The sequence below is a fragment of the Anticarsia gemmatalis genome, chromosome 1 (assembly GCF_050436995.1).
Source record: "Anticarsia gemmatalis isolate Benzon Research Colony breed Stoneville strain chromosome 1, ilAntGemm2 primary, whole genome shotgun sequence".
NCBI classification, from domain to species: Eukaryota; Metazoa; Arthropoda; class Insecta; order Lepidoptera; family Erebidae; genus Anticarsia; species Anticarsia gemmatalis.
This window is the reverse complement of record NC_134745.1, coordinates 8,386,690-8,414,125: the sequence shown is the minus strand read 5'-3', so window position 1 is coordinate 8,414,125 and position 27,436 is coordinate 8,386,690. Positions and strand designations below refer to the sequence as shown.

At 36.1% G+C, this 27,436-nt stretch overlaps 2 protein-coding genes across 4 annotated transcripts; one reads left to right on the top strand and one right to left on the bottom strand.

Moving 5' to 3' along the window:
- Positions 1 to 17: 17 nt before the first annotated feature.
- LOC142974642 (uncharacterized) lies at positions 18 to 14,582 on the bottom strand. Its single transcript, XM_076117093.1, has 5 exons — positions 14,023 to 14,582; positions 3,433 to 3,539; positions 3,126 to 3,267; positions 2,539 to 2,764; positions 18 to 1,919 (listed from the first exon to the last, which is right to left on the bottom strand). Exons 1-5 carry the CDS (start codon positions 14,196 to 14,198, stop codon positions 1,080 to 1,082), a joined length of 1,491 nt encoding a protein of 496 aa, XP_075973208.1. The 5' UTR covers positions 14,199 to 14,582; the 3' UTR covers positions 18 to 1,079.
- A 4,001-nt stretch (positions 14,583 to 18,583) lies between these two features.
- tous (testes of unusual size) lies at positions 18,584 to 27,112 on the top strand. Of its 3 annotated transcripts, none has more exons than XM_076116661.1 (22): positions 18,584 to 18,732; positions 19,191 to 19,340; positions 19,449 to 19,728; positions 19,809 to 19,925; positions 20,137 to 20,294; positions 20,424 to 20,533; positions 20,778 to 20,883; positions 21,075 to 21,216; positions 21,519 to 21,723; positions 21,934 to 22,151; positions 22,235 to 22,383; positions 22,471 to 22,885; positions 23,201 to 23,341; positions 23,425 to 23,565; positions 23,650 to 23,793; positions 24,020 to 24,251; positions 24,599 to 24,792; positions 25,106 to 25,202; positions 25,480 to 25,649; positions 25,892 to 26,071; positions 26,420 to 26,614; positions 26,958 to 27,112. In XM_076116661.1, the coding sequence occupies exons 1-22, from the start codon at positions 18,668 to 18,670 to the stop codon at positions 27,075 to 27,077; spliced, it is 3,729 nt and encodes a 1,242-aa protein (XP_075972776.1). In that variant the 5' UTR covers positions 18,584 to 18,667; the 3' UTR covers positions 27,078 to 27,112. The 3 variants fall into 3 exon arrangements, 2 of the variants coding, with proteins under 2 accessions (XP_075972776.1, XP_075972690.1); XM_076116575.1 differs by lacking the exon at positions 25,106 to 25,202 and adding an exon at positions 24,886 to 24,982; XR_012959569.1 differs by lacking the exons at positions 25,106 to 25,202; positions 26,420 to 26,614; positions 26,958 to 27,112 and having other exon boundaries at positions 25,892 to 26,030.
- Positions 27,113 to 27,436: the final 324 nt, after the last annotated feature.

Genomic DNA, 27,436 nt, shown 5'->3' with positions numbered 1-27,436 from the left:
GAAATAACAACACTATATCAATAGAATAATAATTTATTAAACAACAATGACTGAACTAACAAATAACTAATCCCAATGTGAACATTTGTATAAATAATATTTAGGAATCTTGCACGCAAAGTCATAGTGCTAAACACCAAACTAGTTGTTTGTATTATCAACTCTACAATAGTGTAGTTTTCCTAGCGATTTACTTTTTAACCCTAATACCCCACGGCTCGCAAGTCGCACCTTAGTTAAGTATAGATTTATAAATATTTGAAATTAGTAAACTACTGGAAAACTACACCACTGGCAATATAATAGTGGTACTTATTATGATACTACAAAAGCACACGTAATATAATATTTATCACAAATAAATTACTCTACGCCGCTAAATATTTAAAATATTTTATGGCAAAATAGTGTTTTGTTAAGGCCGTCATTTACGTATTAAATTATATTATTAACATGCTAGGTATGTATTGAAGGCACTATTCTTAAGCCGCGTATACAAATCGCCAGCTTTTTTACGATGCAATGCAATAGCCCGATCTTTTTTTTGTTAACGAAAAGACCGAGATCGAGATTTCGCAGCTAGGTAGCTTGCCATTTAGATACGCAGCTTAATAGTATTTTGTTCGTTAGATATTATGCATTTTTGCGCTTCGATGATGTTTAATTCAAGTTTCGATGTTCGACGTTAATATTGCATTCCCCCATCGTGAAAAAACTGAGATCCGATTACTTCTAAACCACGATATTTATATCTAAAATCACACATTATTTTATTTTTTACTAGTTTACGTCTTTATCTTTCAATTCTCAGGCTTCTCTCATTTTAGACGTTTTTTTGATGAGCCTGTACATGTAAAAACATTTTATAATTCTTGTGTGAAACATCTTATGTGATTATGTAAATTGGTATTTTAAATACATAATGTATTAGGTACGCGTCCATTTCTCACTTAAAATTCTAACTTTGGAATACAATTCATAATTTAATCGCACTCACTCATATTTTATTTAAGGACAGTACGATATTGATTGATGTTCGATAGTGGATGATTTGGTACTTAGTTATAACTATTTTCTATTCATGGAGTGTTCGACCCTCCGCCGTAGTGACTTCTTCTCGGCTTTGGTATTGGATTAGGTGATGACACATCATTCTTATCAAATCTTCTTTTGATTTCTGAAACTGACAATCTTCCTTCAACTTGTGGGAGTTCCTCATCGTTTAAAGCAGAGTTCAGTTTATTGATTTCTCTCTCAAGTTCCCTCGTAGCTCTGTCTATCTCCAGGAACTCCTTTTCTGTGCTGGAAATTGTCTCTATACTTTGCTTCCTTTGTGTTTCGTTGTAAAGTTTGCACACGACTTTTTGTGGTTCTTCATTTCCATTCGTGTCAACGTGTGTCGTGTTGTCGTTCAGATTAATATCGTACGTCATGTAAGTGGTGTCTAGCGCGTTGGTCAGGCTTTTACTTCTTTTGTTTGATAAAGACTGGAAATCTTCTAGATTACCTCGACGTAACCTTATGTCATCTTCATTAACGCTAGAGTTTCGTCTGTATTTGACAATATCTATTTTATGGAATGTAGCTGAGTTTAGAATATCTTCCTCTGAAGAACTGTTTTTGACTGGTCCATCTGTGTCTTTTGGTACGTTACCATTAGGCTGGCTCTTGGTTTCATGTTGTATATTATCAGTGTTTTGAATTGTATTTACAACAACAGTAGTATCTTCTATAATTTCTTTATTTTCTGTGTGACTTGGCGATTCTTCTGTTGCATTCTTAACTTTATCATCTTCGTCTTCAACTATTTTAAGTTCAATGTTAAGGTTCATATCCTCTTCTAATTCTATATCTGGAGCAGTGGTGTTCAGCTTCTTTTCTTCGGTTTCGGTTATGTGTAGTTCTGAGGTGCTGGTCACCTGAAAAATAAAATGCATAGAATACATTTAATAATGATACAAACAACCATGTTAGCAACATCTATAAAAGTTAGAAGCGTGTCGATACTGAACGTACATTAAATAGCAGTGTAAAAGGTTAATGTCTGGCTTAATGTTAGCTCTCCCTAAGGCGCTCCCGTAAAGTTATAAATCAGTGCTTTTATGTGATTCAATAGCAAGTGTTTATGGGGTAACCTTGTGTAGGGGACTGGCGTGGGGATTATAAACATAAATTACTACGTGTGTTATTATAAGTATAGGGCTACGAAAATCTCGTAACATTTTGAAATATTCACCAATCTATATGTATAAGTAGTGTTTATTCGGAGGATGACTGGCTCGAAGACTCCTAGTGTTGACAAATATAATAAAACTTTAAGTTTCCGTGTGTACAGTAATTGTTGGTTTGGTTGCTTTTGGTGTCGTAACTTATAAAAAAAGTATGAAAAACACATTTTGATATCTTTTGTCATATCAAAATAGTTTAAAAATGAAACAAGTAATCCGTATTATCGGTATCAATCATATATCATGTGAATGGAGTTATGTCACGTCAGTGATGTGTAATTCCACATGATTAAGTGGATAGTATTCTCACCGTGGTGTTGGCGACACTGTCAGCAGTTGTGTCAGCGATGCTGTCTGCTGTGGTGTCGAGGGTAGTGTCGGCAGTGACGGTGCCAGGCGGCGGTGGAGGAGCGCGTTTCTTCTTGCGTCGTGAAGCCCGCACCGGAGGGATGGGTCCATCCTCGTCGAACGGGTTGGTGCTCTCTACACTCAGCCGAGACCCTGACACTTCGCTGCGGGCCATGCGTGGGGTGGCACTGCAAATTGACAATGATCTTGTTAGAGACAACAACTAACACACAGTGCGGAATTATTCTTAAGTATTACCCAGATTGCGCAAAAGTAGAAAGGCTTTCGTGCCAATGTACAATAATGAAAAAATATTCATAACTTGTGAGATCGAACGATTGGGCTTTCACCACTTAGGCAGTTATGACGTCAGAGACTGTTTCTGACAACGATCGAAATACTTTTTCTACGGACATGAACACATTACCAAGCGAATTTGCCAATCTTTCTGAGGATTTTATCTACCCATGTATACCTACTTTCCTTAGATAACACACGCGAGGAAAAATATAACTTTTTAGATAGAGCCCACATAAAAAAAAGGTTTACCTAAGTGAGTTGACTTCATGATGGCTGGTGCTGCGCAGTCGCTCCTGAAACCGCGACCGTGGGAGAGGGGTGATCGACCCGCCGTACACGTAGCGATCAGTCTTCTCCGGGGACGCAACTGTACTCCGTGATGCCGCAGAATCTAGAAACATTGTCACACCGACTTAGAATATTTTATAGATAGATAAAAAGATAGAGAAAAATCCAAAGATTTAATTTTAGTTTTATGCAACTTTCGAGAGGGCTACGCGACGGTTTCGTACAGAAAGAGATTTCTACAAATAAAATTGTTTCGTAGTTTGCTTACATTGCAGTGCTCTTCGGTACACTATTGGTGAGGCTTCCCCATTTAGTTGACTATTCGATTTATCGTGCTGCCCCTTCTTTCCCTTCTTCATAAACGACCGGAAAGCCCTGAAAACAAGTAATTACCGGTTTAATATGAGGTAAAACAAATCTGTAAAAGTTTTTGGAGGTTAAAGGCGAGCCGTGGGAACCAGCATGTGGCATAATTGATGGATAATAGAGTCAAAGAAGCGAACAGAGAAGTAGTTAACAGTCATTACAGCAAAAGTTCTCACAGTGCTGTTAACGGATGTCTGTAGGCGCAACACTGACAAAAGTAATGGAAGTTTAGTGCACTTGATTCCACTTGAGCGGTCACAATTGTGCCGTGACGGTCGACGGATGAGCGGCCATCGTACGCCCACCGCCTTAGGCCATTGTACTATATTCGCTTATGTGAGCACCATGTGTATTCAAATCTAGGTTCGAGTAAAAGTTATTATTATATTATGCAAAACGTTATAGTTAGATAGTTTACCTTTGAATATTTTTTTCTCCTAAAAGTAGGTACACGAAGATAGTGTTTACAACTAAGGCATCCCTCAATGTTAAAATATGTTATAATCAATATCTATGCAGTAGGTATTATTGGGTAGTTAACCAGGTAATGCGCCTGGTTGAAGTCAATTCACTCGATTTTTCGTTGATAAGACCTCTAGTAGGGTTACATTACATCAGTCTTCAATAGAATGTTGGACGTTGGTGCATGTGTACCGACTGGCTCTCTGTCCTAAAGCTACTATTGAAAAGCACGAAGTCAGACTTCACTATACCTAGATAGATGATATAATTTTGTAAAAGTATATCGTGCCGACCAAGTTTTAATGAAGTTATGTTTTAATAAAGACAGAGTTTTATAGATTATTCAGCGATAAAAATAGCCTCGACCCAGTCTGAGACTCATGTAGAGATTCATAAACAATCATTCGTTTGCTATCTCAGTTACGTGGCGTAAACACATCGAGCCTGCATGACATTAAATCACATAGGTCGTTGAGATAAAGCGAGATTTGCATGACCCGTTCTTGAACTTCTTTGAATCCCCTTGTCAAGTGTAATATAAATCTAATTGCAGACCTAAGTGACTTTTTGCTCGGCGTTAACTCAACATTAATATTTTCCTTATTTATTATTCACATATTAAAATGTGATGCGTATTCAGAATGTTATTAACATAATGCGCATCAATGCTATTTGATGCTTTCCGTGCAGTGGTGACGTGTAAGGTCCAAAGATCACAAGCAGACATACTTAGATGTGTATATCCGTATTACTTGCACTAGTTGCAAGTGCGACATTCACCGTCGCTATTGTCAGTCAGCGATTGTTGAATGCGCTATTGATGTATATTTATTATTTTGTATAATATTGGTATCTACTCATGTAAAATAGGTTTGCATGACCCACACAATGCCTGTGCAGCATTCTTAGGTATGTTATTATGTGGGCAATGCAATGCAATATAATGTTAAACAAATAAGTTGCAAAGGTGGATTATATAATAGGAATAGACTATAGGAATGGATCTACAAATCAAACTTGTAGATTCCTTCCTATAATCTTATTATCCTATGTGTCATGAAGGGGTGAAAAAATAACTCGTTATTTTTTCACCACGTTTTTCTTATTTCCTACTCTTCTGTTCTTTTAACAAAATGCCAGTGCGACAATGTTCCTGAACTAATACTTTATAGTAGAGCAATGCGGCGTTGCTTTCATTCAATCGATGGTTTCCGTCGCACAAATCCTCACAATCATAAATTTCTTTTCTATCAAGTTAAATCGTAGAGTGGTTCAAGCCGCACGACAAAAAGTTTATAAAGCAGTTTCTTGATTTTATTTCAATTAAGACATTAGCAGGTACTCAAGTTCGTCCACCCAAGAATAGATCGCCCGCCAAAATATTATTTACAATTTGTTTATCTAACATGCGTCGAATTGACAGTGCTCTTAAACTTTCAAAGAAAATGTTAGGCGTCTAGCTACGATTGTCGCGCGCATTGCGACAAACAATGCGCCATTATGTATAATCACGATATTTATATACAAAATAATAGCTCTACGCTACCTCTACCACTATAATTCTACAAGCTAGGTCATTGAAAAACTTCGCCCGCTTATGTTCGGTAACCTACAATCACTAAAAGCCAGACTACAGATTTTTCTCTGATTCTTTGCTTTTCAGGTATTCAACAGGACTCTTAGAGTAAGCGATGTTGGACGGCAATTCCTCTGCACGCTCGCTTTTTTAAAGTTTATTAGTTATTTTTAGATTAACTTACTCGATCATATCTTTCGATTAGATATGTCTACAAAATTAGAAATTTGTTAAGGATTTTGTGCGATGTTCATCATGACCTAATAAGATATAATAAATAGCTGACAAAAAAGGTTTTAATGCAGGTAATTAGTATCAGGTATACTTACCTGTATGAAATATCTACCTGATGCAACATCATTAATTTTGTTGTTTTACAAAAAGCCTAGACTTTGAACTTAAAATATTTAATTAGATTGAAGGTTTTATGTCGTGTCATTATTAATGAAACTGACTCAGGTAACACGAATTCTGAGGTGACTTGAAGGTGAATGTTTCTATAGCTACTACATTTTGTATGTTGGTGTATGTGTATGTAGATATTTGTAGTTTACTGCCTCTGTGGCGCGGTCGGTAGTATAAACGGCTGCCGTGCGAGAGGTCTCGGGTTCGAATGCTGGGTCGGGCCAAAAAGTCTTTTCTGAGATTTTCTGTTAAGAATTTCTTAGAGATCGCCCGGAGTTGGGAAGTTGAGGTCGAAGACCTCCGTGCCTCGGAGAGCACGTAAAGCCGTCGGTCCTGCGCCTGACCTCTCTCTGGTCGTGTCGGTTATCCGTCCCACCAGACTATGAGAGTGATGGAATAGAGAGTGTACCTGTGTATTGTGCACACACTTGGACACTATAAACAAAGTCCTGCACAGATGGCCAGTTTCAATGATACTGACCGCCGTAGCCGTTTATCGGCGAGGAGGACATTATGTAGATATAGAATCTACCGTCCCCGGCTATAGATAGAACTTTCGTTAAAATAATAGAATTTATTGCCTTGGTGTCAAAAAGAGGCCCGATCATAGTTTGTTTTTCATCTATTGCTCATAAGAATATAATATTCCTTCTATTATGTACTGATTGTTTAATTCCTGGAAGGTTTTAATTTTATGATCGTGGCCATGTGATAAAAACAATATTTTTACTGCAGTAGTTGTTGTCTTTAGCAATATTTGCATCTAAAGAAGTTAGCTTATGTATTGTGTACCTACAACCCATGTGTAGCCATCAATGGCAGTCGTGTGTGTACACAGCATGATGGAAAATAGTCCATCACTCTTGATAATAAAGCTATTAGTACAAGTACTGTGTACATAATCGATGTGATCACTTGACGTGTAGTGTTGTCAATGCTATTTTATTGGAGATTAGCCTGTTGGTTTATATAAAATATTGCTCAATAATTTTCTATTCTAGGTATACCTTAAACAAGGCAATTCAAACAGTCCCGAATCGGAGACGGTTTGCCTTAATACTTGTTCTGTACTGAAATCGCACCCATGATTCAACGACGTGGCGTGGCGAACATATTTACCACAACACTACGGGGCTCCAAAGTGCTCTCTATATGTACCTTACAATGTTTCCTCTTAGTGTTATCCTTCATCGTTGCAGCACGTTATAATTATTTAAATACGCTTTTTGATTGTGCAGCCTCAGATTTTGAACCCGTGACAATATGCGTGGGTGATATTTTATACAACACACTGCTTTTACTTGATGTGTGGGCACGCAGAATATAAAAGTATTGCTTGCACTACATACTAGTACATACATAATGTAAATTGCTTAAACTGCCAATTACAAGTGGTGTGTAGGAGTAAGACGGTATTCAGTCACAGGTAGAGCCACTTATTCTCTTGATATAATTAGTAGGAGGTCCCCTATGGTGGCCGCCTACGACTTCCACGGGAAGCGATTGGGGTGTCAGGAACGGAAGATGATCGAGGAACTGGTTACTCAAGATCAAGGTGGATAAGTGCTATATGACAAGCTCGGAGCTTCCACAAGGCCGGTCGATCCAAGAGGAAAATATGCAAATGATAAATGTCGAACAGTTTGTCTTCACAATACCGAGAAAATACACGTATCATTATGTGTTTTTTGTCGTATGTTTGAAGAAAGAGCTACTATAAAATAATCACCTGACTATGCTAAATTATTGCACAAATAATAACAAGTAGGACCAGTGCACACAAATGAGGTAAGTACAACAATAGTTAATATTCCATTAAGAATTATACTAGTGTAATTAACAGTGGCAGTCGTTAAGAAAAGTCAGTACCCTCGAATATGTAATCATTATTGGAATTTTTGTAATCGCTATGGGTAAGGCAGAATCATATTTTTTTGCGGCATCATGACCGAAGCGCAGCGACTAATGCAGACAATATAAATATAATTCTAATACTTATGTTGGAAAGAGTCCTTGTATTCTTACAACTGGTTTTTCAATGTGAACCGTGCTACCTATATACATTTAAATAAGTAATAATTGTACCTAACTTCTTATAACTCATAAAAAAATATTTAACCCATCACTGTCGCATTTTGAGCAAGGGTTAGGCCTTGTTTCCACTAGGCTGGTCAAGTGCGGTTTGGCGACTTCGCGTTCTTTCAAGAACTTCTTTAAAAAAAACTCAAACGCATGCAAGGTTTAATCAAGTAGTAGGTTAGAACAAGTTATCATTATTTCTAATAACTTCTTCCACAAATTAAAATTTCTTGGAATATCTGTCTACAATAACGGTATCTACGTGTTAGTGCTCCCTACGCGCTCCAAGGCTATGGCCTTCATAAGTACAGCTAAAATTAACAGGTCGAGTATTGCTCTAACTATACTAACTTAACTGAACTGGGTCTGACCTACTTGGATGCTCTAAAGACGTTTTATCACACTTTGTTGGGCCAATGATTCACCTCAGCCTCTTTTATCTTATGTGTTAAACCCAAAGGCATTTCTTAGATATCACAATGCTACTTTATTCATAATCTTTGTTAACATTACTTCACACATAATGGCATGTACTTGGTTCGTACGTTGTTTATTAGATTTAATTACCATCTGCCAAGGTTTAACAGCAGATAGGTGCATCGTTGTAAAATGCATGTACATACTGCATATGTGAGTATAATTAGTTATATTTACCTACCTACTGAATGTTAAGGAAGCTCCGTGCCGACTATGTAATGCATGCAGCACGTGCAAATCAATTTGAAGATGCAAATAACTATGTCTACTGCTAGTTGAAATTGTATCTAGTTAGGTAGGTAGGTACTAAGCAGGCCATCAATCTTAAATATCACGGTCGTCAATCAAATCAATAACTCTACCTTCTTTCTAAGGTAATCATTGCTTTTTAATTCATGTTTTCTAGTCGGAAACATTCAGATATGTTTCCCTAGATCTCTTATCTCCCTAGCTCCTTCCCTTACACCAGGGGTTCTCAACCTTTTCTTAGTCCGGGACCACTTTTTATATTATTGTTGTTAGCAGGGACCACTATGTAAGTATATTATACAAAAAAGTGTAATAAACATTTTAAATTTTAAAATTATTCGCGGACCATATTTTGACTTCCACGAACCACTGGTTGGGAGCCACTGCCTTATACCATTAGCACCTATTTAAATCTAGTGTACAGAAATCTTAGTTCCAATTTATTAGTATTAAGGTATTTAATAGACACCTAACGGAATGCATTACCAAGCGCACAACACTTCATCAATTCAAATGACTTTGCGTTCATGAATTCTAGTTTAATTGGTTATTAGAAACTTGTATTGTTTCGCAATCAGATTCTTAGCAATTGATTTTGCGCCATTTAGACAAGCATTCGTCGGAAACTACTTCAATCTGTTATTGTGCCCATGTTCTACTGTTGGAATAAACTCAATTTGTGTTCATTGCACTTTGAGTCTTGAATACTTGACTCACTATCTAAAGCTTCAATAAATCAGACGAATAAATTGACACAATTACGTAAACATTACAACGACATCTTGAAAGCAGTTACTATAGCTTCAGACGTCAAATATGATTAGGTATACGTTATGTAAAGTTACAGACTTTATCGTATATTTAAGTATAGATATCAATGTGAATGAATGGTTGGGGATTTAAAACAATAAATTCAGATCTAATAAAACATTGTTCGTTGACATAAACATGATAATATCAGCCAGATTGTATTTTAGTAATTACAGAAGCGGTAGTTTTATTTATTCATCCAGAGTTGTGGCTTCGTGTTGAGCATACATCATAGAATATTTCCTTCGTATTATATTACTAAAAGCGTGTAACCAATAAAAATAAATTGTTGAGTATGCCAGTCTAGTGATTATGAAGGTTATATCGTGTACCTACTTGTCTGGTGATTAATTGTGAATTATGATATCTTTGCATATTTATGCCCTGAAATGCAAGTTGGTGGAACATAATATGATTGAGTTGATGCGATAAATACGTGAAGTAAATTAGTCTTGACATCATAACTGAAATAAGATACTTAAACGGATTCAACAGAGAAGATACTTGCTTAGATTTCTAAATAATTTACAGGAAATTGAAAATTACTTCATTATAAACTTCTGCCGTAGGATATTACTTTAATTATGCTGCAGGTCAGTTACTTTAGGTTATAAATTGAGTTGTTCAAGGCATCTTAGTCCTCAGTTATCAATCGACTGAAATAATCAGAGCTGTAGTTAAATAAACCTAATCCCGTTATAAAGTGTTGGATGTATGCCAATACACGCCTGGAACGGTGCGCCAACTTTGTTTTATGTTCTTTGTACGTTTAGACATTAAAAGGCAGATATATTTATATTTAATTACAACTACATTTTGTTGTATTGTTGACGACAGCGACTCGTCATACGTAAACGAATTTATTTCCTGCATAACAAATAAAGAAGACTTTATTATTACGTGGAAATGCACATTCATTCTTACAAAAATAAACATGTTTTTGAAAAACTCTGGCAAAGAACAAAAACTATTAATCACGTATAATTGTTCTGAATTTAAAGTGGCTCAAGACAACGTTATAACCGTAATAACGTTGTTTGTCGAACTACGTAACATTGCATTGTAATTGTAACGAACTAATTGTAATACTGCAAGTTTTATTAGGTCGCATATTTTACTACGACAACAGAAAATTCTCAAACTTTAATATTATCGTCTTTACAATATTGGACTCTTTTATGATGACTCTTTTTAATAAGAGTATCTGATAAGAATCTATTTAATACCCACTAAGTTTATAAGAAATTATGTTATCAATGAATTTAATCGATTTGGAACTAAACTGGCTCAAGAGCAAAAAAATTATGTAATGTAGAGCAAATCTCTCTATCTCATGTTACCGAGTAGAGCTGTAGATCTGTAGAGCAGTGGGTGAATGTGGGCTGATAAGATAGACACATAAAAAGAGCCACTTCTTTATTAATAAATTGTCCCAATTTAACAGTCATTTCCTGCGTTCGTTTATTGTGATCCTGAATTTTATATACTTACTTTGATAGAACTGGTAAAATCTGAGTGCTGACCTAGAGAGATATAAACTTAAACAACCTTGTTGTTTTGAGATTAAGATATGGAATATGCAAATCATTTTCTAATCAATCATTAAGCATTAAACGTGTGACAGTATGTGGACTTAGCACTAGGCAGGCATATGAAAACGATAATGAACGAGCATGATATTTACATGATCTTGTTTGTTCTACCATATTTATTAGATTTACCTAATAACCTCACGTCAATAATAAATCTGGTCGCCTGGAATAATATTTTAAATAACTCATTCTAAGAAGTTTATTGGACAAAACATAAATAATCTCTAGTCGCATGCATAAAAAAATGGCAGAACTAATACAATAATTATAAAATATCAATACCCTAAGGCATATTATTATGCAAATAGTGTATATTTGTTTAAGTATAAATGAGAGGTAAGATGTCAATAGACGGACATTAAACACACAATACACGTAAAAATCCACTTGTCTATCAATGATGTATTATTCAAGATCTACCAGCAAGTGGCAATAGTGACTTCAAACCTATAAATAAACATCTGACGACAATTGCATTATTCACAACTAGTTGATATGGTTAAACAAACAAGTAAGCATGCTTCCAATGATATTCTTTACTGTGAATGCGATAAGAAACCAATGATTAAAGAATTGTTAAGTAAAATGGCAATGTTGATCGATTCTCTACGTTTTCTAGTTGTTAGATAATCATGATAGACATTAACTATTGATTATAATTGGTAGAATTATAGAGTATCAGTTTCTGCCCGCGACTTCGTCTGCGTGAAAAGATTTCCCGGGATAAAAAGTATCCTATATGGTAATCCGGTTTGCAAGGTAACAGTATACAAAATTTCATTAAAATCCATCCCGTAGATTTTTCGTGACAGAGTAACAAACAAACCCGTAGCGCAATTCTCTACAGGCGGTACTGTCGAGTATCGAGAGTTTCACATTTAAAATGTACTGCCAAAATAGTCCTTACGGAGCCCGGTAGAGGCTCTAAACAAATTTTTGTATAAAATTGCTCGAAGGCTTCCCAGTTGTTGGTAGTCGATAGTAATAGAGAATCGAGCAACTGTTTACATCCATCCATACTTACAACTTTTGCATTTTTATTATAAGTAGGCCAGACCCAATTGTTCTAGGTATTCCTAGATTTGATATGAATAGTTCCTCGGTTCAGTTCACCTATACGATTGGCCCCTATGGCTACCTAGCAGACTCTGTGTATGTGATCCGGGTGTAAAATTGCGTACTTTACACATATTTTAATGAAGTAATAAAAAAAAACCTCTGCAGTAGGTAGGAGATTGTTATTATATTACATCAACTCGCCTTTGATCTCTTGCTTGGAAGAGACAAGTATTTATATACCTAACCTACCTATAGAGTAGTTATAAGAATACGATAATTTATTAAAATGTTCTTCTATTAAGTGCCTTTTTTTTACTAACCCATTACTGTCCCACTGCTGGGCAAGGGTCTCCTCTCAAACGAGGGGGAGGGGTATTAATTACCTAACTAAATGTTAGTTTTTCTCCCAGCTACGCGTATCTAAGAATCTGTATATTCTGTAAGTATCTTATTCACACAACATTAAGTCAACACCACGTAAGACTCCACGAAGGTTAAAACATGAAATTTTCGCCAACAGACGATTATTTACTAGCTTGTGTTTATGCTGTGATTCATGAAAGCAAGCAGTAAAATCCCGCTAATATTAATGATAGTCGTATACCAAGTGCACGCAACACAAATATTGAAGACATTTTATATAAGGAGGCATAACTAATCTACTTTTAATTTGTCTTATTTGAGATTTGACAATCACATGGTTAAATTATGCGAGGAGTATGAGAATAAAAATACAATTATCCACCTGGTACCTATTCAATTCTAATTATACAACGTTTTTGATTACGATGCCATTGTGCCCGTACACTTGTAGTTATAAACAAAATAGTGAGATTATGCAGTATTATGACCAGCCACCTACGTGTGCAAACGGTGCGAAAACAAGATTCTGTGCACGTAGATTCTGTCCCGGAAGATTACCGCATGTCATTGTATTATAATAATATAGTCACATGGAAAACATGGCTTATATTCCTAACAATATATTTCGTTAAGAGGCAGACGAATTTTTATTTAAAACCTACTAAGAAATTACCTACCTACCCACTTCAAAATAATTGCTGACTTCTTTGAAAAATCATTGTTGACGCGCCCAGTGTTTGCTTATGTCTACAACTCTACAACTAACCTTACTTTCTTATTATTAAAGCTAATAAAACGTGACGGGCAGGATCAGTGATTTGTTATATGTATTATTTATTCAAAGTCTCAACCTATGGGTCCTCCGGTAGAAGAGACTATGACTGCATAGTCTATTGTTATTTATGAACTCTACATAAGTCAGCAGGCATCAAGCTCTATGAAAGGTCTTGCGTGTATAGTGTTTGTAATTATGAGAAACAATTAAACTTATTTACGGAACCATCTTATAAATTTTCCTTCGTGACTCAACTATGTGATCATATTCAAGCTAAAATCGGACAATGACTGGTGTCTTTTTAAGTAGGTACATATAAAAGAGTTAATTTCGCAGTCGAGCGAAGATTTCGTCACTAATTTGTAAACTTACTAACAACATCGGTATCGAAGTTTAGGTATCGGCACAAAGACTAAAGTAGTCGATTTGTAATTAAAAACATTTACTATTGTTACCAAACGCAGGCTGTACGGTTCTTGACACGACAAGGCGAAAACATCATTTAGAATACACCGTTACGAAAGTAATTACAATTTCAAAGTGATAATATTTATTAGCCAAAGCTAATTTTCAAGGTTCAATACTCTATCGGGGGACACCTACGTTTATATAACAAACTTACAAGATAGTTTACACTACACTTACCATGAATTCTTTAGGTCCTTAAGTCCAGAGAAGCTGATACTGTTGGATCTATTAAGTCTTCTGCCCAGTGTCCAGAACCGGATCTTGTTGTGATTGTCCTCCTCGTGGAAAGGGTTCAGATGCTCCGGATAGTCGTAGATGGAGACCGTCTTACGAGGAGCGGTCGCAGCAGCCATAATTCCACGTCCAGGAAATTCACTTTTAGGGTTTTACATAATACACAGTGCGTTAGGCGTCAACCACTTACTTTATCAGTTATCGCACTGGTGAATTATCAAGAACTGATAACACGTTGTATCGTTTTATCGCGGCGAGATAATTACGGTGTTTGTTTTTGCTTCGGCACTATGAGGCGAGAGATCGCCGGGCGTCGCGGCGCTCGGCTTCGCAAGCTGAACCACACTAGCCCGCGAGCGAGGCCGTCGCCGCCGTCTGCGCGCTCGCCATCCTCTTATCACATCAGCGCCGGCCGCTGACGACCATCGAGAACCGTCACTCACACACGCGATACGCTCGCCGCTCATACACCACCGTCTCTACCGCGCACTGTGCTTCACTGCGCATCGCTTAGCTGAACATCAGCGAAAAAGAAAGTTACCGACAATGCAATAAATACTTAGCAGTTTTCAATTGATGAGCCCATTATTGAATGAAGTCTAGGCATTATTAAATATTGCACTAAGTTATCATATTATTAGAACTTGATATTTAATATTAATGAAAATATGAGCATGTGCGTGTAGAGTCGCTATTTATTATACGACTAGAAATTTAGTTCTTTTTAACAAGACGTATTTCTCCATTTTGTAACTTTGCATTGCGTGTACCTATGTACTATTTTCAGCTAAGCGAAGTGGTCATCAATATTCGGCAGACTAGTGACAGTAATTGTAGAGTTAAAGTTAAATTATCTTAGTTTTATGACAGGTAGTAACATTACGACACGTGTCACATAGGTGTTTTACCGTAAACAGTGAAGTATATTTGCCAACGATGACGCCATCCATGCAAGAGACGCGTCAACCGCACAAATACGAAGGTCGAATCGCCTTAGGAAAATTTAATAGCTTCTTGAAATATTTATTTTACCTAAACATTTTTGAAATCGCTTTGCACCTACACGATATGTGCATAACGACAAAAAAATTAATGCTTAGCTACTTTTAATAAAATCGGTGGTGTCATGTCGTAATAATTGCTTAATAATGACTATTTACGGACAGTATTGTTTACTGTAAAACAATGTTTGTATCGAGGCCATTAACAGTACCTACCTAAGTTTGAAACACAAAAGGGCAGCGATGTATTGTGTGGCGCAGTTAGTTAGTTTCTTACTTTATTATTAAATGTAGTGCGGTTTATTTTCAGTGGTTGAATTGATGGACGGGTGTGAGTCAAGCCGTGGCACGCGAGCATGGAGCGACCACAACAGAAATACCACCACCACCTCGTTTGTACTCGGTATCGATCCACTGTGCCACCAAAACGCACTACACTATTATTACATAGGTATACATGTTTCAGCATGTTTCGATTTTCTTATAGCTATGGTGGGTGTGGTTGGCTCCTTCATTTCGGAAAGCCTTCAGAATATTTGAAAATAAGTCAATGACAACGTTGAAAGTTAAGACTCTAGAAAACAATAGCAGAGTAATTGTAATGTGTCTACTGCATTACTATTGCATTTATCCATACTAAGATAGTTCATACACGTACCTGCGCTAAATTGTCAAGCTAATTATGTACTGTAATAATATTTCTATACAAACCGGTTACAAATAATTACTTTTATTATTATAGGTAAGTAAATGTAACAGAATTGGCCCATTGCCTGCAATAAACACGAACTGTTAGTCATCGAGTGCTTTTGTTCTTTGTATCGCTTGCACTTTGTGCAAAAGTGGTTAGGTACAGGAAAACACGATTTCACGAATGTGCGCTAGGTCCGTCATTCATATTTATCTGTTTACTTATCACTTAAACATAGGTAATATTATACAGATGAATATATTGATAACAATGTAGACTTCCAGGCACGTAATGATCAACTGTTATATAACTGCACTGAGTAATTTGATGAATTTTCCGAGCGACTACCAAACGATTCGTTTCCGTATTACAGGAACAATGGTTGCCGGCGTTGTTTCATTCGGGTATATGTTTTTGCACAACATTGGGGGACAAAAAGAGTGGGAATGAGGTAGCAGAAAAGATAGGTTAAGATGAGCATTTTTGTTTTCTGGAGAATGTTATTATTTTGATATAGGTTGGTCTGATACGCATTAATTCAAAATTTGAATCCTGAAACAAAAGACCGAATAACTTATACATATATTTGTTTTGTTGTATACCTATACATGATAGATTACCTACATGTATTTCAATTAGTAGTTACAGTAGTTCAATTGTATCTAATATTAGTTCTATTACTCGGCTGCCCTTACCACTACATATAAGATCAATACTATTTATTTAAAGAGTGGATCGTTTCATAGTTATTACCGACTGATAGAGCAATATTACTCTACCGAAAGACTACTAATTGCTTCTAGTTTTGTAAGATTAGCCATTTTGTGCTTTGTCTGTCTTTTACGTAGTGGAAACGAGGAAGTAATTTTCTAACATTGCAGCGTGTCCAATATCGGCAATTAATTGATTGGGTCATTCGTTAACTAGCGGTTATCTACTTTCTTGGTCAATAAATGACGCTGTTTGCTATATCTATGGCTATTCAATATATTTAAGTAGGCAGCTACTTGCTACATATTACCTACTGAATTCTAACAGTGACTTTTTAATGGGAGTAGGTACCTACTTCTTGCGGGATTTTCCGCGCATTTATAGCAACGTTATACCAACATGAGTTTACTCTAATCCCATAACCGGATAAAAGTCTTTAAATGAATTGGTATTTCAGATCCTTGTTTCCTCAGAAGTAAGAGTTCTAATGTGTCTTTTCGTGACTTACTTGCACTTAGTCAGTCAGTCAATTTACAAGAAATACGCTGTAACTGATCTAATTAACCGAGACCACTACATAACCTGGATCTGAAGAAACAAAGAGAAAGCAACTCATCGATTCGACAAATAAAAAGCGAATCGTAAAATCGGACCGCGAAATTAGCGTTTTAGTGTGTCGAACAACATCTTCGGTCTCAACTTTTATTAGATCTCAATACCTGTAGCTGTAATTAGTGTTTACTGTTAGTGTTATTATACCCGCGGCAAGAAGCAATGGCAGACTATTGTTTTTATGTAGATGAACCTACTGATAGTCTTGGATCGACAATGGACATACGTAGAACGGTATTTTCATATTGCCCAGGAGTTTGTATCGTTACCCTGTTCCTACTTTGCTGCTACCGCGCTACCGCAGTGTCATTGCTGCTGTTATAAAATCACCTTGTTATAGCCACGACACGAAAAGCTAACTAAAAGCTTTAGGCTTGGTCACACTTGCGTATCGCACTTCTTATGTAGCCAGTGATAAACCAGAAAACATGCCCTGTTTCTCCACCACATGTCTCCATGTGATGTTTAATTTGTTTGTATTTTAACTTTAAACCTATCTGTTATTTGTGCAATAAGATCGCTAAGTTGTTGTAGGATCTGTCAGTCGCAGCGTAAGTAGTTCGTAGACGGTCTCTTGTTGCAAATTTGATTAAGACATAACCGAAAATTATAATTGGGTAACAATAAATTCACGGCAATTTGGTAAAGATTGGGTAACATTTAAGTATAAATAAATATTGCACAAGCAATGATTTTAAAATTATATAATAAGCTGTAACAAGAAGCGGAAATATATTTACGAGTCTGTGCTTCCACACGAAAATTAATAAATTTCTGTTACACGTAATATAACAAACCTAGTATAAAACCAAACAGCTACAAAGGTGCATGCAGCCTTGTACTGAATATTCCCGTTTATATTTAGATAACCATACTTTGTTACTTCTTACTGCTGGTAATGCAGATAGCGTGGTAATTTAACGGTTACTGCTTAAACGGTTTGCACGCGAGGACACTTAGTACATGTACCATAGCCCGCTGTAGCTGGCTTCCTAGTCGATTATGGAATACAAAGATGCGCAAAAATTGTTTGTATTGGCAACGTTGGACAGAGGAAGCAGCGACTTATCTCGGAAATTGCAGAGAGGATGCGCTACTACAGACGACATTGAGGTCTAATCAGACACTGCTCGCTTAAATACTGAATGCGCAGTTCTTCAACGTAATCTTGTAAATACCACATTTCTACAGATATTTAAAAAAAACGCTAGATAATTTGTTACATAACTTGAACTGTAATTTCAGCTTTATTTACGGTAAAATATTATGGTTTTTCTATTAAAGCTTTGAACGACATCTACAAAAAGCTACCTATGCTACTTTGTACCAAACAAACTCGTCTGTATATCACAATAGCGTTTTGAGGAAAGTCATCAATCACATTCTTAAATTCAACCTATATTCAACCTCAATCAATTTGGTAAAAATAGGTCACTGTTACATATTATGTACCGCATCCATGGCAACCAATCTATTTGAGTTATTCAGTTTGAAAACTGGTGTTGTGGCTAATAACGTTTTTAATATTAGATTTATTGTTATTTTACAGTGTTTTATATTTGTTTAAGTTATCATGGCGACTGTGACTCCTCCTAATATATCGGCTCGTATATTCTACGGTCTTCGGACAGATATTCAGTAAGTACCTCAAGACAGGCGCTTTGCAGCATTTTATACATAGTTTAAAATAATTCCAGTTATAGATAGGTGCTTAATACCTTATTACTGCTGTAGACTACTGTAAGTCATAAAGTATTCAATAGGTAGGTACTAATAATGGTTATGCATAATTATTATAGTTTCTTGAGTGGCGTGGAGTGGGTTATAAATGCCTATTATCCAGGCTTAATTAATCAGCCGTTGTTTAACGCCCCTCATAAATTTTATTCTAATAACTTAAACAGTGACAAATAAAATTTTAATTCATATAATCCTATTGATTCTATGAATTATTTTTTTTGTGTATAAGAATCTACCAAATGCTATGCATGGCATGCATAGCACATACATATTTATGCAGCTACTTTCGGCCATAAACACATCTCATACACGTGATTTCAATTGAGTCGCATGTTGACCACATGATTGTCGCACAGGTACAATGCTCATTACTTGTCGGAATCAGAGATTATTTATCCAGCCGGGGGAGTCATCGTTATACATAATCATCTACAGAAGAAACAAAAGTTTATAAGACTTCAGGATAAACACAAACCTATCAAGTCGTTAGTTCTGGCACCTAATCGGTAAGTGATCGCGTGTGCATGTAAATATTTTATTTTACCATGAATTTTAGTTTCCGTGTTTCACACTATGAATGCTATTGACACGTTTTCCGTTGACATACATTCTAGACGCTGGCTAGCTTTAAACGAAATCGCTGAAGAAGGTCAAAAACCTATAATAACAATCTACGATCTGACTACTTACAAGAGACGAAAGATTTTGACCGTACCTTTTGATAACTGCTCGGCAAGAGAATTTGCTTGCGTGCAATTTACCTATGATTCCAAATACCTCGTTGCCATAACTGGAGAGCCGGACTGGTACTTATATTACTACAATTGGGATAAGGGGAAGGTGGAAAGTCATGCAAAGGCACAGAATCCAAGCGGCCAGGGAATCGTAGAAAGTGTAAGTTATCATTAATTATGTAAATCTTTTGCCTTATAATATTGTTTTATCGTCTAATGCTTACACCTTGGACTACCTAGGTTCAATGTAATCCATCGGATGCAACACTGGTTGTAATAACTGGACCATACACTTTCCGCATAATGAACGTTTCTGAAACGGTCTGGCGACAGTGGGGCTGGTGCAAGGCTGAAAATGTAAGTATTGTTAATACATTTATAAGTACCTACCGGTCTTATTGATATCGGTTTGATAACATTATATACTTACACTTATCTGGTATATTTTGCGTGAATACTCAAAGTTACCTTGGTACCGTTTACACAGATTAACTACCTTCTTAGCACTATATTCTAGATTTCACAGACTAGTTTAACAAGGTAATTGGTTTGTTCCACGTGCGATTAGATCAACATAACTACCTGCATGTGGTTAACGTCGGATCGTATCATGTTCGGCACAGAAAACGGAGTCATCATGATGGTGGAAAATGGAGAACTTCGCCAGAATTGCATTTTCCGTGCAGCTGAGGTTATGGAAATGTCTTTGAAGAAAGTTGAGACTGAGTACGTATTTCAATGCTTGGAAAAAACAATAGCCTTTTTTTAAGATTTCGGCTCTTGTTTCCAACAATTTATGAGTTTAGCACAGCTTGTGGTTTCAACATATTATGATATACCTCTTGTGGCAAACAGTGCTGAGGAAGGCGAAAAAGGAAGCACATCTAGCAAACAAGAGACAACCAGTGACACTGCTATGTTAGAAGAAAGTTATCCCGTCACAAGTTTCGTCAACTTTGCCAAAGGTTAGACTTACATAGGTATTTTTAGTTCTTACCGCATTAATACGAAGATTATAATGAACGACGATAAACATTAGAATGTGTGTATTAGTTGCGGTTAATTATTCCACCTTCTCAAGGACTCAATGTTTTCCGAGATATTTACGTAGGTACTAATCTTATAAGTATTTTTTTATCTCTCAATACGATTCAGTCACTGGGTACGCCAAAGATTGTATTTGAAACTTGTTTTCTTATGCTCTTATAGGTTTTGCATTTGCTTGTGGACCGGGTTACGTCCATATGTTTGAAAAGGAGACACCTCATCACTGGAGAAAGAGGAACGTATTCAGAATATCTAAAAAATCTTACAAGTAAGTAACCAAATAAAGACATGAAAATGTACTATTCCACCTAATGCCTTGTCTTTTGGCCAGTTTTATTAACTTAGTATATCCTTAAATAGATATATAGTTTTGAGTACTAAGCAAATTATAAAAAAAAATCTCCATATGTGTATACCGTATATAAAGTATTTAAATTCTTAGGTAGTGTTTATTCGCAGGCACACCCGAGAGAACCCAATGTGGTCCCCACTTGACGATATAAAGCATGTCACGATAGATCCTAATCAAGAAACATTGCTTATAACGACACTGAGGAAGCAACTCTACTATGTAAAGTTATTTGGACAACACATGTTACAGGTAAGTGCTAATACTACACAGAAATACACTTCTGATAAACAAGCAATAGATTTAAGGGTTCAGATTTTATATCCCCTCTAAATGATCAAATTGTGGGTATGGTAGGTACAATAACGAATATGCTTAATACTTCATTCAAATCATTACATCTCTTAAAATAACCAACAAATGAAGAAATTACTTTCGATATCGATGTTTATAGCATTAATGGCTATAATAACTATCTACTTCATAGTAATAATTCATACGCTATCTACCTTTAAAATATTTGCATCAGAGCACCTGTTCAATGTTAATTTTAGAATCCAGAGATAGCATTTGCCGAGCTTGGGCCCGCAATGCACTACGGCAGAATTAATTCACTGGACATGTGTGCATGGAAGCCGATATTTATGACGTCAGGGGAATACGATAAAAGTATTAGGATTTGGAACTATATGACTGATGATGTCGAGATGATAAAACTATACCAAGAAGAGATCCACTGCGTATCTTTGCACCCCACCGGTAAGTTGATACGTTAGCTTTTCTACTCTTTTTTCCTGATTTAATACCTAATGCTAAGGAGCATTTGCATTAACTGGTCGTAAATTCGGATCCCTATAATGAACATTCGGTTCAACAAATAGACAAATATCGTTAAGCCCCTTTTTTAAATATAACTTAAAAATGATATTCTATAATTATGCTATTTATGTAAAAATATACACTTTTCAGGTTTATTTGCAATTGTCGGCTTTTCGGACAAACTCCGGTTCATGGTGGTGTTGATAGATGATTTCGAAGTGATGCGAGAGTTTCCTATAAGGAATTGCAAACGTGCCAAGTTTAGTACCAATGGACACACCTTCGCAGCAGTAAACGGCCAAGTTATACAAGTATTCTCGTCGGTGTCCTTTCAAAATGTATTCAACCTAAAAGGCCATAACGGGAGGGTCAGTAACTAACAAATTAATATCGTAAAAATGCATAATGTATTATAATATTAAGCAATTTATTTGTAACTTGTTTTCTACAGATTACTTCCCTGGCGTGGTCCGCTAATGATTTGACGTTGGTTTCGTGCGGCACAGAAGGTGCCGTGTACGAATGGAGCATGTCTACTGGACAAAGAGTTGGAGAAATTATATTGAAAACGAACCAATTTAATGCGTGTGCCGTAAATAGGTAATATATCGATTTTTTCAGATTACTTGGCGGTATTGAAAACAAAATATGTCGACTTGATTAAACATGCTAAATGCTTTCTTACAGTGTTGGAAAAACAACGTACGCTGTGGGCACTGATGGCGAAATAAAGGAAATAGGTTCTAATACAATAAGAAGAAATCTGAGTTTAATAGGATGTGGACTCGACACTATCTTGCTATCTCGTTCTGATTTAATGTTGTTCATAACGGGTGGTGAAGGCGGCGTCACTACTGTTCAGCTTCCATTACTGGACAAAGCCATTTTCAACGAATTTCACATGCATAATAAGAAAGTAACTGGTATCGCACTAGCGTATGATGATCAAACATTAATCTCCGTCGCTGAGGATTCATCTATATGCTTGTGGAGATTGACGAACGCAGATGGTAGAGCGATCGCACTGGACAAAGACTTCTCATACTCCAAAGAAATATTGATAAGCAAGAAAGATTTGCAGGAGAAAATCAATAACATAAATGTTAGTTGGAAAAAAATATACATCTAGGTAACACGTTGGAAAGGTTTTGCTACTAATATCTTTCTTTTAATTTATGATGAGTACAAAAGATGAGCAATATCGCACAAATGAGGGCTATTATTCCACGGCTCGCTTATTCATACGCGACGGAGTATCACACAAAGGCTTTGTATGCAAAGTAGTCGTCGCGGGTGTCGATAATTAAGTTCACAAGAGCATGAATTTAATAAATTACACAATGTTTATACTTAATACTCTAGATATGAAATTTTAATATGCAAATGTTAATAATATTGTTTCCTGCTATTTGTTTAGCTGTTGAGCACACGGATGAGTGAACTAGAAACCGAACATACTTATCAACTTCGCCAAGCCGAGGCTACACAAGCGGAGAAGCTGAAAGAAGTTCATGAAGGATACTGCGCAGCTATTGAAGAGCTTAAAGAAAAGAACGAAGTATGATTGCCATAAATCAGAATACCAGTAGGTGGCTGTTTTAATTATTCACAATAACTAACGTTGTGAAATTAATTTTACAGCAAATGGAAAATGAGCACACTCACGAAATCGGTATGATTCAACAAGATATTGCGAAACTAAGATCGGGTCATGAGCGTACATTGCAGGCCTTAGAAGCGGACTTCAATATCAAACTTATTAGCGAGTATGACAGATACCAGGTAAAACATTCCACTAGTTAGTTAGTAGATACATTATTTTATTATCATGTGATGTAATTGTATGATGATAATTATTGTTTGTAGAGTCTCGAAGACAAAACGGCTAGAATGAGAAAAGATTATGAGCAGCGTCTGGAAGACCTGGCCGAGAGCAAGAGACAGGCTCTGAGAGAAATGAACTCAATGTTTGAATCACAACTGGAGGAGAAAGATCTATTGTTACAAGAGGTATCCTCAATTTTATACGAAACTCATTTCAATAGACGTAGGAAGGGAAGAGCCCAAACAATAAGTCCTGCCTTTGTTTGGTCTCTACATACTACATACTAACCGTAATAATATCTGTTTAAACTATTTTGCTCTGTAAGGTAAAATGCTTGGGCACCTATTTAATAAAAATTGGCAAAACATGGAGACTGATGATTTTATTTACGATATTTTCTAATGCACTTAGTTACAAGAACAAGCGGACATGGAAACGCGAGAGCATGAAACGATAAAGACCTCTATTGAAGAAGACGCAGATCGTGAGATCATAGAAATAAGAACCGCTTATGAGGCACAACTGAAAGAAGAAAAGGACGCCAACGTGAGACTCAAGGGAGAAACTGGACTGATGAAGAAGAAATTGATAAGTGCACACAAGGACATCGATGAATTTAAACATCAAATCACACAGCTAAAAGGTACAGCGCAGTCATGTTTATAAATCTATAATATGTATGAAACGCTTTCATTACTGAGTGAGTAAGTGGCTGACTGACAGACAACGCCCAGCCATAACTACTGAACTAAGGAAACTGAAATTTGGCATTTATGTTTCTTGGAGTGTAGAAGACCATTAAGAGAGGATTTCTGGAAATTGCAACCCGAAGTGTGTTAAATACCACGCGGGCAAAGCCGCGGGCGGAAACACACCTACTCCGCCTTCTGCACTAAATAATTTTGAAAATGAATGACCATAACTGACCCTAATCGTAAGTGAGTTTTAATTTGTGTTGTATAATTGACCTATTGCAAAATTTGCTTTCAGCTGAACACAAACAGTTCCAGAAAGTCATCTCAACCCTAGAACGAGACGTCGCTGATCTAAAGAAAGAAATTGGAGAGAGGGACAACACTATACAAGACAAAGAGAAGAGAATATACGAATTGAAAAGAAAGAAACAAGAACTTGAGAAATATAAGTTTGTCCTGAACTTTAAAATTACGGAACTTAAAAATCAGGTGGGTACTTAAAATGTCACTATTAGAATAAACGGTTTGGAATTTTTGAACATTACATTAGCACGTAATAAGTGGTGTTAACTGTACCTGTAGATTGAGCCAAAAGAACGACATATAAGAGAGTTAGGCCATCAAATTGAAGACATGGAGAATGAGGAATTGAAACTACTTAATATGAAACACGACCTTGGTATGATTGTCTTAACGATTTCAATATTGTCCCATTGAAAGTAGGCTAATTATATAGACACTCATTTGTATGAAAGAAGTTACAGCTGGTAAAACTATAAAATGTTTTCTTTTTGTAATCCAGATAGACCCATTAGAGCGCGAAATAAAAGCGAAAAAAGTTCGTATACTCGAATTGGAAGTGTCGTTGGAAAATCTTCTAAAGAAAAAAGGCTTTCGCGGTAAAAAATATTCTTTGTACAGTTGTAATTTTTTTCAACGATAATATATAGTAGCATCATTATTTTTATTTATGTCATAGTGTTATAGTAGTTAGTAGTGTGGTAATTTTCACAGCTGCGTTCTGTATGTTTAGTATATTGTTGCGTAGCTTTGCTGACATAGTGTAGGTATTGCGTAGTCTTATATAGTCAAGGTAAAAGTATTAGCTAGCTGTAAGCTAAATTAAACATTTATTACATCTATGCATTCTACAATTCGATGATTCTCTCATTTCAGAACTTAAAATTCAGCAGCTCAATGAAAAACTTACGTCTGCTAAGAAGGATTTCTTAACAGAAGCAAATAGAAATTTGACTATGAAAAGTACACTCAAGAAGATTAAGATTGATCTGCATAATATGACTGCAGAATTTCAAGATCCAACTAAATTGAAATTAGCGGTCAAAGTGAGTATTTTGTCTGCGACAAAACAGTATACACTGGTACCTTAGTTAATTAGCATCAGCCAGTGATTCTGTATTTAACTATAAACACAAATAGCACAACCGTTACAAGACAATTAATTTCTCTTATGTTTTCTACGATTGAACTCCACGAAATAACTGCAACATAAAATGGATTTTTAACTATTGTAGACCGTCTTCATGAAATGTCATTATAAAATTAAATACTTTGATACATTCCACAGACACTCTTCCACAAATATGTAGAGGACATAGACTTTGTACGAAGTCGCATAGCAGACGACGAGGCTGTGCGTGAGTTCAACCGCCAGCGAGACCACCTCGAGAAACAAGTGGCCGGGCTCAAACAACAGCTGTCCAAGTCTCTCGGCGGATCTAAGAGCGATATCGGCAAGATTATGGACGTTAGTATTATACTTAACGTACTATTCCGCCTATTACCTTTAAACAATTTAAAATTGGATAATACCTATAATAACTCCATTACTCTATTTTACGGTTCTAAACAATGCATGATTGTATCACAAGTAGTAATAGATAGGCTTTTTAAATTCTATACTAATACACACATATACATAAGTAGCTCTCGGTTTTTTTCCAACACTAATATAAAGCAAACTAAAAGGTAAGTCGGTTTGGTACCTATGTATCAATTAATATTTTTTATACAATTTGGATTTGGTCAGTTAGAATAGTAGTATAGTATAGTTGTATATTATTATTTTGAGTTTGTATTTACTTTTAACTTCTAGGAAAACTGCACACTACTGACGGAGATCAATAATCTCCGTACTGAGCTGAAGACAACTCGGTCTCGTTGCTTTCAAATGGAATCGATTCTGGGACTGTCTGCGCGCTACATACCTCCAGCCACGGCGCGTGCGAAGCTCAAACACGTCACAGAGGATAGGGAGTTGCTTGACGGAAAGTTCAAGCAGAAAATTGAGGTAAGCAAAAGAGGATTCTTTTTCATTAGAAGACTTCTAGCGGTGATAGGTGATGATGATCTCTCAGACCGATTTAGGGTATGAAAACAACATCGATAGGCACACTGAGACTGATTTCGCCCACATAATAATATGACTAATATAGCTATTTTTAGCAGAAAACACACGAGATTATAAATCAAGACTACATTATGCCTTTATCCATTTTTTTTTTAGTATCTAACCTCTTATATGCGAAGATGAGATTATTTTCATATTCATTCCTGACAAATGATCTAAGATTCAAGAATCTACATTTCAAAAGCTATGTTACTTTCTAACCTTCGTTCTGTTTACTCCACAGGAAAGGGATGAAGTCATATTCTCTTTGAAAGAAGAAAACGAGCGTCTACTGGGTAAAGTACGATGTATCGAAGATGCGGACAAACTTGAACACCCTGAAGTCACAAAGGATGGCGAATAATACTATTATATTACACGTTTTGATTATTCAATAAAGTTATTATACCTATAACGACCGTTCTTTTGATATGCTTCAGTTAAAATTTACGACCGAAACCATTAATTACCATAATATCATAAGAAATATGCTTTGACGTATGATGGGCGCTTTAATTTATCATCAATGCCTTTGTCTAATTAATTTATTAGTGATGCTGCTCACATATATTATACACTATTTGCTAATAATATTATTACCTTTGAGCGTCAGTCAAAACTTTACTTAGCACTTTACAAACTAGATAATTAATACCGTACTCAGTACTGACTGCTGATATTAATTCCAATAGGTCTGTAATGTGTATTTAACAATACAGCTAT